Genomic DNA, 14322 nt, shown 5'->3' with positions numbered 1-14322 from the left:
ATACCAGATGGGAATGCGTCTACTACAGTGATGCATTCATCTGGGGGAGTTCATGTGTTGTACTCTTTTTCCTGTCCTTGGTTTCCCATTTTGCCACATTGGTTTTGGGGTTTTTCAGGAGAGGTTTTAATGAGGCAACATTAAGCATGCAACGAACCTGTACCGGATGTGTCGATCAAGGGGGAGTGTTATAAACCAAATGATGATCGACCATGGACCAGCCCGTACTGCAGGCCCAATCCGGGACATGATAAAGACCCAGAGACTATGTGTTTATCTAGTATATATTCCATGTATATCTGTAACATAGTGTTTATCCTTATCCTTATCTTGTTAGGATAAACATGACCTTATGACGGTCTAATACTTTGTATATATATGGACCTTCTGGTCGACAGTAATAACAACAGAAGTATTTCCCCCAACACTTCATTTACAACGCTTTACATTATTTAAAAGCCCAAGTCAAAATTTCTAGTCCTTTTAAGTTTTAAGTTTTAACTAGAAGACGACCTAAAACCTAAGTGATTTATGAGGCGAATATTGCTTAACTCCATTCATTAGAAACTGTAAAAGTTTCTAAAAAAAAAAAGAAAATTAGTATTACAATAATTTAATTACATTTTATTTTTTAAAACCAATCAAAACATCTATTCCATCTTATCTAAATGACATATGTCCTCTAAAGTCCTAAACGGTTTCTTAAAACCTTTGAAATCAGGATTTTTGTGTACCTTTTCTCCTAATTTTGTTATTATTTTTTTTTTTTTTTTAAGTTTAGAACTCCTTTAGAGTCCACCGTTAAAGGTACTCTAAGTTATAGACCAGCGAAGGCAGTGACCGAAGGCAGTGACGGAGTTATAACTATTTTTCACCGGAGTCGAGCTAATATATTTATGTAATAATAAAAAAAAAGTATTATTAAAATAATCTTAGCAGCTTTTTGTTATAAAAAATTCAAACCTAAAATGATGTTATTTTAAACCCCTATATAAACTATAGTTGTTTTCTATAAAAGTAATATATACTAACATCTAAATCAATTTGCATAGTATATGAGGTTTTATAAATTATTCACTTAAATTATTTATTTATGTAAATTTTATTGATTTTAATTTGTAGATAAAAATTGTAATCAAACAATGTTTTAGAATTATAAAACTAAAAGCAATTGTCATGGAACAACTTATATACGGAAGAATGAATTTTCTTGTAAAGATTGTGCATAGAGTATGAATTTTCTAGTTTACAAAAAAAAAATAGATATGAGGAAAAAATTAAACAGGGTGCAAAGTTAGCATTTAAACCTTTTACTAAGGGGGTCAATTGTTCAGTCATTAACTAAATCTTCTTTTTTTTTTTTTTTTTTTGAGAAAGGGCTTATCATTAACTAAATCTTCGATTTTACACTAAGAAAATGAACATGTAACACAAATTTTTTAAAAGTCATGGCTCCTCCTTGACAACCTGAGCGGAGGCAGTACATCATGTCTCTCCTTTGGATCAAGGGGAGGACGTAGTAAGGATGATACGGGGGCATGTGCCCCCAACTAAATTTTCATTTTCTTTAAGCATTTAAGGTAACTGAGTGATAGTGTCCCCATCTGAAAATAAATATAATGACAAAATGTTATGTGCCCCCGGTTAAATCTAGTTCTAGCACTACAAGAAAACATGGTCATAACGACCACATATTACGATTACAATAGTGTCATCGTAATTTAACGTCGTATTTACGTCTATTTTACGACTATATATGAAATCGTCGTAACGTAGTTGTAAATTTGCTACGATAAAGATTCGTCGTAAACTAGTCGTAAAGTAACATTACGACGTCTTTTTAACGATGATTTAGTCGTAGTTTTGCTACGAAATCATTTCGTCGTAAATTAGTCATAATTTAAATAATTTTACTACTAGTGTACGACAACCTTTTATTTCGTCGTAAAGAGGTCGTTAATTTACGTTTATTTTACATCGAATAATTCCATCTAATTAACGACATTTTTATGAGGAATGCAGTTGTAAATTAGTACTAAAGTGTATGGTGAACGTAAATTGGTTGTAACATTCCCACCTACCAAAATCAAAAGTTTCCTATAAATATGCTCTCCTCTCTCATTTTTAAGACGCACAAAAAAAACCAAAAAAAGTTAAAAAATGTCTCGAGATATCTATGAGCTTCGGAGTTGGATTTATGCACACAAAGATTCTACGGGAAGAGTGATAAGCAAATTTCTCAACGGAGCAGAGACATTCATGTACCAGGCCAGAAAGACGTCTCTCACGCTAGAAACATGTAAAATGTTTTGTCTCTGTCGTAAATGCAAGAATACAAAGTTTACTCAAAGTGAAACAGTTAGGAGACATATAGTAAATAGAGGATTTACTCCACATTACAACATCTGGTTTCACCATGGAGAGGGTGATAGTAGGAATGAAGCTAGTAGGAGTAATCAGTTTGAAAATGTTTGTAATAGAGATGAACCGAGTCATTTGCATCTTAAATCCCTCAGGAGTATCAGATGGTAGATCATGATAGAATGCATGATATGGTTACATATGCATTCGTGAAACAACATCAATAATAGAGGAAGTAGAAAATGTAGAAGGACTCAACTTGGAGGCAAAAAGATTTTATGAAATGCTAGCCGCAGCTAATCAACCAATTTACGAAGGTTGTAGAGAATGTCTTTCTAAATTATCATTGACAGCTAGGATGATGAATATCAAAACTGATCATAACTTACATGAAGTTTGTATGGATGCATGGGCTGAGTTGTTTAAAGAGTATTTGCCAGAAAATAATTTGTGTGTTGAATCTTATTATGAAATTCAGAAACTGGTTCATAGTCTTGGCTTACCTTCAGAGATGATAGATATGTGTATAGACAATTGTATGATCTACTGGAGGGAAGATGCAGAATTGTTGGAGTGTACAAGTGCTTTGCGGTAATTAAAATTTTAATTCTAATTAAATTTAAATTATATATTTAGTTATATTCATTTTGAAATTTATTTAATTATTTTTTATTTAAATGTTTTTTTTGTAGCAACAATATAATTGGTCTATTGCTGTCAACGAGACGGTGAAGGAAGCGTTCAACGACAAGGCAATGGCTCGCCTAAAAAACAATGTTGCGGATTGGAAGGAGAAGTGGAGGGTTTTGGGGGATAGGTCGCAACCCCTCTACATCAGCGATGACGTTTGGAAGGGCTTAAAGCCTTATTGGAATTTGCCTAAGTCTGTTCGAAAGTCTCTCAAGTGCTCCGCGTCTAGGTTGACGAGTGATGCTCAGGGCAATTTTCCCATACCCCACACGCCGGGAAAGCCCTTCAAATTGTAAGTCTTCGATCTTTCTTAAATTTTAAAAATTATTAATTAATTGTTTATTGAATGCATGAGATTAATTAATTTAAATTTTTTTGAAGGCTGCTCAAGAAGGAGCACCACCATCTCTTTTCCGGCTTTACAAGACAAAACACCAGCATTCTGATGAGACGTTTGTGCATCCTGAAGCAGAAGGGATCTACAACGATGTCAAGACTCGGATCCAGGAGGTCAGACACAAATGTCCCAACAAAATCCCGAAGGTGAACCGGTTCAGTTGTCTACCGTCGAACAAGACAAAATTTTTGAGTAGGTAAAATTTTCAATCTTTTTAATAAATTTTATAATACATTTTAATTTTTGAGTTTTATATATGCATGTACTAATATTCATTTCATTAGTTGAAGATTATCCCGAAGAAAAGGAGACATATGGTCGGGATCGGTACGGTTAACGATGTCCCGAGGGCGAAAGCTGCATATGCGGCGAAAATGCAGGACTATTCTCAGCTCCGGACAGATTTGACGGCTGCCAACCAAGTCATTTCGGAGCTCCGGGCAAACAACCAGGCCAACAGGACCCACATTATGTCTTTGGCGGGGATGTTCAATATTCTTGTAGACACTAACCCGGCTCTTGCAAATATGTGCCAAGCTGTACGTCCGACCATTAACCTCGACCCTACTCCGGAAGAGCAGGCGAATATAGAGCAACGGGCCGCTCACCGCAGTTCCGAGATCTTCGACGACATCAACCTTAATAATTTGATTTTAATTCGGTTATGTATTTTGTATTTTGAATATTATTCTATTTTGGATAATGTTTTATGATATATTATATTGTTCTTTAAAATTTTCCAAATTTGAGAATTTTAAAATTTTCATCTAAATTTTTAATTTAAAGTTAAATTATATTTTCCCAAACTAATATATACGACGTAATCTGGTCGTAAATATTACGACCAATTAACATCGAACTACGTTGTAATATAGTCATCAATATTATGATCTTTGTACGACTGCAGTCGATGTTAATTCGTCGTAACATTTACGACGACATAACGTCAAATCTTTACGACCAATAACGACTAAATAAAAGGACTTAACATTACGTCTAAAGTATGACAAATTTGTTTACGTCTATATTACGACGACAGGTGTTAGTCGTGAGTACCACGACCCCTTTACGACGAATCGTCTATTACGGCGAGCTGCTAACAACGATTTCGATTTCGTAGTTAGTTCGTCGTAAACATCATATTACGACGATCTAACGAGTGATTTTGTAGTCGTTACGCTCGTGTTTTCTTGTAGTATAGATCCGCCGGGGCCGGCTGAAGACTAGGGACCAACAGTGCACCCATCCAGAGCCCATTGCTGAAAAAGGCCCATAATTTTTATTTTTTTAATGTAGTAGTATAACTTTTCATTTTGTACACTATACATATAACTTTTAAGTAAATACAAAATTAATAAATATGAAATTAATAAATACGAAATTTATAAATCTAATTTTATGGAAACAAAATCTTATTTATGTTAATCTGTATAAATGTTTACTAAATTATAATTAATTAATGATGGTTCTCTGATGTTGATTTGAATGATCTTTTTTTCTGCATTGAGAATGTTGCAAACAACTTTATCCGGTGTATCTATAGAACCTAATGAAGTTTTAGAGTTTGTTGAAAGTGTGGGTTGTTAACCAAATGTTTCAATTGTTTATAGAATTCTTTTCACTACACCTGTGACGGTAGCTTCAGCAGAGAGGAGTTTTTCTAAATTAAAGTTGTTGAAAAATTATTTAAGATCTTCAATGTCTCAAGAAAGGTTGAATGGTTTAGCTATTTTATGTATTGAAAAAAATATCTTAAAACGCATTGATTTTGAAACTGTCATACATGATTTTGCATCTAGCTCGAAAAAACCGTTTTTTAGGATTGCATTTTTTTTAGAATGAGTACTGTTTTTTTTTTCTTTTTTCAGATTTGTGGGAAGATTTTTGTAGGAGCAAATGATCTCATTCTAAAGAAAAAAAAAAAGTTATAGAAAGAGCAAGATTGTTTTTTTTTTATGGTTTGTGTTTACTTTTTCAATGGAAAACTTTTTTTTTTATCTTGCATATGCAATATCAACATTTCAATTTTATATTTAAAAGGGTAACTTTTTTAATTTTGCCCGAGGGCTCGTAAAATGTTCGAGGATCAGCATCAACGGACCAGATTTTACTATTATGATACTATTTCCATACAGGGTTGGTGGACTTGGGCGTCGAGATCCCAAACTCTCAAGAACTTGTCCTCGATGGTCTAAAACAAGCTTCTTACCAAGAATCCAAGATGAGCGCGCTTATAATTTTTATAATCGAATCCTAAAAAAATATATAAGGTAGAATATCATTTAGAGGAAATCAAGACTTCAAAATGTTATCATAGACTCCTTATCTTATTTTCTAATTCCTTTCTTATACTTATTTTCTTGTCATTCACGCTTTTTTCCTAGCTACATATTTCTCAAAATAAAAGGGATACTCAGAAGATTTGTGTATATGTCTTTTCCGAAGCATCTGGTGATTTCGGTGATACTACTACCATGCTGGTTCACTAATAGACTAAAAGGATTAGAACTGCATGTAATCAGTTCTTCTTCTTTTGCTAAAAATGTAAATGGATAACTTTTTTTTGTTTAACAATAACTTTTATTTTGTCAACTAACATTTGAAAAAAATCATTTACAAAGAAAAAAAGAAACATATACAGATTGATTTCTCACCAAACATGAATATTAAATCACAAGAAAAATAAAATTAGTAAACATATTACAATATGAATCAATGCATAACTTACACAACCTTTTGCCATTTCACGAGTACATTCCATTTCATTGAATTATGCACATATATATAGTGAAACTCATATATATCATTTCTCCATCTCAGAAGCATTTTCGTCATTGTTCTCGGACGGATTCCCAATTCCGTGACGTCTAGTAGGGAACACCGTGAAGACAGTGCCGGATATAACTCCTATCACTGGAGGCAAAACCATTAGAAAAATCTTCCCAGTGGAACCAAATCCAGGATAGAAACAGTTAACAGTATTAGAATCCAACAAAGAAATAACACTGAAAACGATAAGAGAGAAGAAAGCGTGAACGAAATCTCCAACTCTAAGCCGATACGAAGACAAATCCTTTGAAGAAGAATCTGGCCAGATACCCTTCACGGTAGCGACTCCATAGTGAACGTAACCGTCACTAGTTCGGTAGCTATCGGTGAAGCAAGTGAAGCAGCACGAGAAGGCGCATATAACGATAAGAGCTCCGGTTAAGTATTTGTTGATAAGGAGGCAATGTCCATTGTTGGTTAAGACAGGGTTTAAGAACTGAAACAAGAAGACGGTTCCTGTCGGGAGGAGTCTGATGAGGTCTCCTACGCCTGAGTATGTCCGGTCTCTTATGGCTTTGAATGTTGTCGACATTTTGATATTCTTCTATTTCTGGTAAGTTAGGTTTCAAGTTGTTGGTTATTCTTGAAGAATGTTCTGATGAAATTATCGTTTTCTCCAGTCTTTATAGATGTAGAGATTGAGAGAGATTGCTTCTACGTAAAAAAGGGTTTGGTGTTGCTTATACTCTTTCAAAAAGTTGGGGGAGGTTTTAATTATGATTATTTTTTTTGCTTTTGGGTTTGCTTTTGTTGCCACTTTTAGTATTTTGGGTTGTACTAGAAAGCGTGGCTTTGAGGATTATATTCGTTATATTCCTCTATGTATTAGATTGTCCCGTTTAGATGCATAAAACGTGAAGCCGTTTTCTTGCTCCATTCGAGATGTCACTCATAAGTATCGATGACGTTGGATAAGCTTGAATAATACTTGTGATACAAGTTTCCTTTTCTATGTTGTGTTTATCTTAAAGATTAGGAAATATGATAATCATAGTTGGAATAGGAAATTGTTAGGTCCTATATATATGAATGCATATGGTGTGATTCTATGATTTGTGATTTGTGATTGATTAATAAGAGAAGGACTTATTATTATTGAGTTTGTGATTCTACACTTGGTATCAGAGCATCCTAAAGTTTTTGTGACCTACATACTGCAACCATGGAAGACGTCAAGGGCAAGATCGTACGACACAAAGAAACTGGACTAAACTCCGTTAAGTTTCCGATGCTAACTCTGACAAACTACACTGTCTGGGCCTTAAGAATGAAGATAGCTCTCAAAGTCAGCGAGGTTTGGGAAACAATTGATCCCGGAACCAAAGACGAGAAGAAGAATAATATGGCTATTGCGTTCTTGTTTCAATCCATACCTGAAACGTTAGTTTTGCGAATTGGAGACATAGATACAGCAAAAGCGGCGTGGGATGCAATAAAGGCAAGACATATCGGAGCTGAACGAGTCCAAGAGGCTAGGTTACAAACCTTGATGGCAGAATTTGACAGGATCAAGATGAAAGATGGAGATACAGTCGATATATTCTCTGACAAACTATCCGAAATAGTCTCCAAGGCCGCCTCCTTAGGAGAAACAATCGAAGAACCTAAGCTTGTAAAGAAAATTTTAAAGAGCTTACCAAGAAAGAAGTTTATCCACATGGTGGCTTCACTTGAACAAGTTCTGGATCTCAATACTACAAGCTTTGAAGATATTGTTGGTAGACTGAAAGCATACGAAGAAAGAATAGCCGAAGAAGAAGACGATAATGATGATGACTCCGGGAAGTTGATGTATTCCAATGCAAACTCGAGTCAAGAAAACTACGGAAACAATGGTGAGAATGTCTGCTTTAATAATGAAACGAATCGAGCCTTTCCCCATTATATCAACCCGAGAATCATCTCCGAAGCGCACCTTTCCAGTAATAGTGTCATCAAGCTCAGAGAAGAACATACGGTTTCCACTCATATGGTTGCTGGCCCCATTATCTAGATACCACACGTCCCTTGTGTCTGTGTCTGTGTCAAACACTTTAGGGTTCACATTCTTTTCATTCAAATAAACAACCTCATTCATCATCAAAGCATCTCCTTCATGAGTGTCCTCGTCCTTCTTCTCATATTTCTCAACGGTTTCTTGAAGTTTCAACATCTTATCTGGACAGTCTGTGGCGTAATGTCCAAGTTTATCACAATTAAAGCATGTGATATGCGAGGCATCACCTCCACCACCTCCACCCAATCGGTTTGAAGTGGGTGCTTAAGATTAAACGGAATGCTGATGGAGCCATTAGCAAATACAAAGCCCGGTTGGTAGCTAAAGGATACATTCAGCGTCATGGCGTTGATTATGATGAAGTGTTTGCTCCAGTGGCTCGCATTGAAACAATTCGATTGATCATAGCTTTGGCTGGATCACACGGCTGGGAGGTACACCACCTTGATGTTAAAACCGCGTTTCTACACGGGGAGCTAAAAGAAGAAGTGTTTATTACTCAACCAGAAGGTTTTGTTGTTTCTGAAGAAGAACAAAAGGTTTATAAGTTGAAAAAGGCCCTTTATGGGTTGCGGCAAGCACCCAGTGCGTGGAATATAAAACTTAATCAGATCCTCCGAAGCTTGAGTTTTAGACGATGCTCAAAAGAGCCATCTCTCTACCGAAGAGAAAGCAACCGAGAGATGCTTATTGTTGTGGTCTACGTAGACGATCTCTTAGTCATTGGACCTTCGTTAAAAGCTATATTGGATTTTAAGCGTGAGATGCAAACAAATTTCGAGATGAGTGACCTTGGGTTGTTGACATATTATCTAGGAGTTGAGGTGTTGCAAGGTGAAGATGGGATCGTACTCAAGCAAGATAGATATGCTCAAAGGATACTTGAAGAAGCTAAGATGAGTTCGTGTAACTTGACTCATGTTCCTATGGAACAGAATGCAAACTTCTCCAAGTCGTGTAAAGAAGAAAAGATAGACAAGAAGGAATATCGCCGTGCTATCGGGTGTCTCTGATACCTACTACACACGCGACCTGACTTATCTTTTAGTGTGGGTGTACTCAGTCGTTATATGCAGGATCCAAGGATGTCTCACGGTGCTGCATTGAAACAGATTCTTAAATACCTTCGTGGTACTTGCACTCTGGGACTACATTATCGACGTGACAAAGTACTTACCTTTTGGGATTTAGTGACGCCTCTCATAATGTTGATGTTGATGACGGTAAGAGTACGACTGGACACATATTCTACTTTGGCGAAAGTCCTATAACATGGTGCTCGACAAAACAAGAAATAGTGGCATTATCGTCATGTGAAGCCGGCTGCAACAGAGGCAGCAAAACAGGCGATTTGGTTGCAAGAACTCTTGAGTGAAGCTATGGAAAGGAATGTAAGAGAGTGGTGATCAAGGTCGACAACAAGTCTGCCATAGCGTTGAGTAAAAACCCTGTGTTCCATTTCCGTAGCAAGCATATTCACAGAAGGTTTCACTTCATACGAGAATGTGTTGAGAAAGAGCAAGTTGAGGTTGAACATATCCCTGGAAGCGAGCAGAGAGCAGACATTCTCACCAAGTCACTTGGAAGAATAAAATTCAAGGAAATGAGAGACCTTATCGGTGTTCGAGACGTGTGTGAAAGTAAGATCAAGCTTAAGGGGGAGAATGTTGGATAAGCTTGAATAATACTTGTGTACAAGTTTCCTTTTCTATGTTGTGTTTATCTTAAAGATTAGGAAATATGATAATCATAGTTGGAATAGGAAATTGTTAGGTCCTATATATATGAATGCATATTGTGATGCATATGGTGTGAATCTATGAATTGTGATTTGTGATTGATTAATAAGAGAAGGACTTCTTATTATTGAGTTTGTGATTATGGTAGTCCAAAACGTATTGACTATGTGGGGGAACATGCAAGGTTCGGTTATTACGAACAAAAAATGTGGTTTTTTACTAGGAACATATATACAAGAGAAATTGTTTGTTTCTGCAACATAGTATAGAAAATATTTTTAATTACTTTATTATACATCGTATTTTAGGTTTTTTTTTCATCTAACTTCTTATTATTGATATTATGAACATATACATAGTCTTAGTGCAAAGATGAAGTTATAAACAATGGAACATAATTGAAATTTTGAAACGTAATCCCTGGTTGAAGTAAACCATTTGCCAATTTGTCTGCAACCTTATTTGCTTGCCTCTTTACCCATCTGAATTCCACTTCTTGAAATTACCGGGACCACCATCGTACTTCCCTAGTCCAATTATACATACCAAAATGTAATACTTTGTTGTTGAGAATATCCATCATCTTCTGATTGTCACCTTCAAATATTACTTTCGTATAACTCAAACTCCAACAATGTTGCATTGCTATGATAAGAGCTTGAAATTCCGCTTCCATTGCATTGAGGATCATGTTCCCCAGAGCTTGCCCCGCAAACCTGAAAGTACCCCTTTCATCTCGGACAACCCAACCAGCTTTACTTAACGAAGTTGCATTCATAGAGGAGCCATCAAAATTACACTTGTGATACCCCACTCTCGGCCTTTTCCATGCTTGATCTTGTGTTTGCATTCTGTCTCCTACTCAATCCAATATTTATATCACCATTATGTTTGCTCCATTCTTAAACATCAAACTTAGCCTGTTGAATCACTTTCCACCACGGTACAGTCTTCTGTTGAAAAATCAACATATTTCTACTCTTCCAAATTCACCATGATAGGAAGATCTTTTAGGTGAGACAAACCTGATGTCGTATTACAAGTGATACAAGCATTTATTTTTTCCTCCAACGTTCCAGTTGCAACATTGATTGTTGCATTTGATACCCCTGAGGCGCGCCAAATCATCTTTGCATAGGGACAATAAAATAACATATGTTTCTGTGTTTCCGGTGCTGCGCATCATCGCTTACACTGATCAAAAGTTGTGACATGCCTCCATTTCAGGTTAGAACCCGTTGGTAATGCTCTAGACATAGTTTTCCATAGAAAATGTTTAACCTTAGGATGTGAAGAGCATTTCCATAGTTTCTGTTTCAGTATCGGATCTCCCCATATTGGAGCAATCATCTCATTGTTTGGAAGGTGTGTACTCAACCAATATCCTGACTTCACTGTGTAAATCCCATTATCAGTATAGTGCCATCCTAGTAGATCCAACTCTGCCCTTTGTGATATCTTTAGAGTCAAGATCCTCTCCACATCTTCATGTATAACTTTTGATCTCAACTTATCTACATCCCATCCAGAACCATAAGGTAACATATAATCTCGAACACTTTCCACAGTATGGTTGTTCTCCGGTGATTGTGCTGATCTCGATGGGTGATCTGGTATCCAAGGATCAGTCCACATACTAACAGTTGAACCATTCCCAATTAAGAACCGCATACCTCTCTTAAGTAAGTCACGACCATGCAGTAAATATTTCCATGCGTACGAAGCCTTCTTCTCCAAAACTGTAGTTAGTATATTACCATCAGCAAAATAACGAGCTTTAAGAATCCTTGTTATTAAACTCTCTGGATTTTGGAGTATACGTCATACTTGCTTTCCCAATAAAGCTTGATTGAATTTTTCCAAGTCTCTAAATCCGAACCCTCTTTCCCTTTTAGGGACACAGAGTCGTTTCCAACTGTACCAATGCATTCCTTTCTTGTCTCCTGATCCCCACCAAAACTTCGCCAATATTGCATTTATCTCTTCACAGATATATTTTGGTGGTCGAAAGACATTCATCGTATAGATGGGCATTGCAAGCGCAATAGCTTTCAATAAAATTTCTTTTCCTCCATGTGAAAAAAATTTCTTCTTCCAACCTTGTGTTGCAGCTCTAACCTTTTCAATAATGTATTGGAAAATTTCACCTTTTTTCCTACCAAACTATTCTGGCAAACCAAGATATCTTCCATGACCTCCATCATTATTAATACCCAAAAGATTCGTCATTCTTTGTTTAACATGATCAGACACATTCTTTCCAAATGTGATTGAGGATTTATTGAGGTTTACAGCCTGACCTGATACAGATTCATAGAGAGATAAGATTTGCTTCAGTTGTCTACCAGCCCTTGGATTCGCCAATGAGAAGAACAATGAGTCATCTGCAAATAATAGATGATTGACTGCTGGGGCCTGTTCCGCAATTTTAACACCCAAAAGTGACCGGTCTGCCATTGCTCTTCTCATCAAGTGGGACAAAACCTCAGCACAAAGAATGAATAGATAAGGGGATAGAGGATCCCCTTGTCTCAAACCCCTTTGTGGTATTATCTGACCTTCAGGAACTCCATTTATCAACACTGAGAAGCTAACTGAAGTGACACAAGTCATAATCCATCTAATCCACTTTGTATGAAAACCCATTCTCTTCATAGTTTCTTCTAAGAATTTCCACTCCAAGCGATCATAAGCCTTTGTGATGTCTGTCTTCACTGCCATATATGAATTAGCTTGACGTTTTCGTACCTTGAGACTATGAAATATCTCATGGGCGACAATGATATTATCTGAGATCATCCTTCCGAGAATAAAAGCCGTCTGATTTTCAGTAATTATACCATTCAGATGTTGTTGAAGACGGTTGATAACAGTGGCGGAGGCATGGCTTAGGGAGAAATTTCATTGTAAAAAAATATTACATGTATTTTCTATTAAATAACTAGTGAAATGTTATAAAATCAGTGTATTGATCCCGCTAAAATATTTATTCAAAAGTAACTTGACCCATGATTTAGTTATAGTGACCCCGTTAAATTTTGTGGCTGGTTCCGCCACTGGTTGATAAGTATCTTGGAGATAACTTTATAGATGACAACGCAATGGTTCTGAACTCAGACATACCCGTAGGAGGATATACCTAGGAATAAGACAGATATTGGTGTGATTCAGTCTTGTGTCAAAACTGTCTTCACTGAAGAACTGTTTTATTTCTTTAATGACATCTTCTTTTACAACATCCCAATGTTGGTGATAAAAAACTGCAGGAAAGCCATCTGGACCCGGGGCTCTGTGTGGACCTATGTCAAAAATCGCTTCCTTGATTTCCTCTTCAGTAATGTCTTTAGTTAGATATGCATTCATGTCTTCACTAACTCTCTCATTAAATCCATGAAAGACATTGTGAAAATGATTTGTCACATCCTTCTGAGAGCAAAAAGGTTGTTGAAATAGCTCTCTGCTTATTTCGCAATGCTGCTATGACCCCTATGAATGACACCATTGTCATCCTGTATAGAAGAGAGTGTGCTTTTGATTCGCTTTCCTCTTGATACTGCATGGAAATAACTAGTATTCCGATCTCCTGCCCTTAACCACATAATTATGCTTTTTTGCTTCCAGAAGATTTTTTCCTCTAGATATGCTTGGTTCAAGTCTTCTTTTATCATATTGGTCTCTTCCTGAGTAATTGATGCAAAGAATATAGCAGTATCCAATCTTCCTCGTAGCAACCTTATTCTTTCTTCAGCATTGGTCCTATTACTTCGTTTCCACACTGAAATCTGATGTCGACATCTACTAATTCTCTGAGACAGAGGTATTTGTAACAGTGTAGCTTGACCAGTTTCATTCCATCCTCTAGTAACTGCTGCCTGAAAGCCATCTTTATCACACATTCTACTATCATAGCAGAATGATCTTCTAGGTTTTTCTCTCTGTGCAGATACATAAGTGATAAGAGGACGGTGATCAGATTCCCCTAGCTCAAGAAAAAGAGTTTCGGAAACAGGAAATTCTGAGAACCAATGGGTATTAGCCATTACTCTGTCTAAACAACACTGTATCACATCAGTTCCCCTTTTACCTACCCATAAGAAGCGATTTCCTACAGAAGGAAGATCAGTAAAGTCACACTGTCTCATCATCATTCTGAAGTCAATAAATGTTGATTCAGGGCGTGTTCTTTCATCTGACTTCTCATGGTTTCCCAGAATCTCATTAAAGTCTCCCAAAGCCATCCACATATCATTCCTTCTGTTTACAGCCAGCCTTTGAAGTTTCTCTCAAATATGGTGTCATAAACTAGGATT

At 36.4% G+C, this 14322-nt stretch overlaps 1 protein-coding gene and 1 pseudogene across 1 annotated transcript; both read right to left on the bottom strand.

Annotated features, from left to right (window-relative positions):
- Positions 1-6212: 6212 nt before the first annotated feature.
- On the bottom strand, positions 6213-6887 carry LOC106292967. The gene has a single exon (XM_013728641.1). The coding sequence runs from the start codon at positions 6807-6809 to the stop codon at positions 6252-6254; it is 558 nt and encodes a 185-aa protein (XP_013584095.1). The 5' UTR covers positions 6810-6887; the 3' UTR covers positions 6213-6251.
- Positions 6888-10373: 3486 nt separating this feature from the next.
- LOC106345013 lies at positions 10374-10862 on the bottom strand (annotated as a pseudogene).
- Positions 10863-14322: the final 3460 nt, after the last annotated feature.

Source organism: Brassica oleracea, chromosome C5, assembly GCF_000695525.1.
Source record: "Brassica oleracea var. oleracea cultivar TO1000 chromosome C5, BOL, whole genome shotgun sequence".
NCBI classification, from domain to species: domain Eukaryota; kingdom Viridiplantae; phylum Streptophyta; class Magnoliopsida; order Brassicales; family Brassicaceae; genus Brassica; species Brassica oleracea.
The sequence above is the reverse complement of the archived record's forward strand: the minus strand, read 5'-3'. Positions and strand labels throughout refer to the sequence as shown.

What these genes read in the sequence shown, in the direction of transcription:
- LOC106292967 (XM_013728641.1), bottom strand. Translation starts at nt 6,809, where the DNA reads ATGTCGACAACATTCAAAGCCATAAGAGACCGGACATACTCAGGCGTA.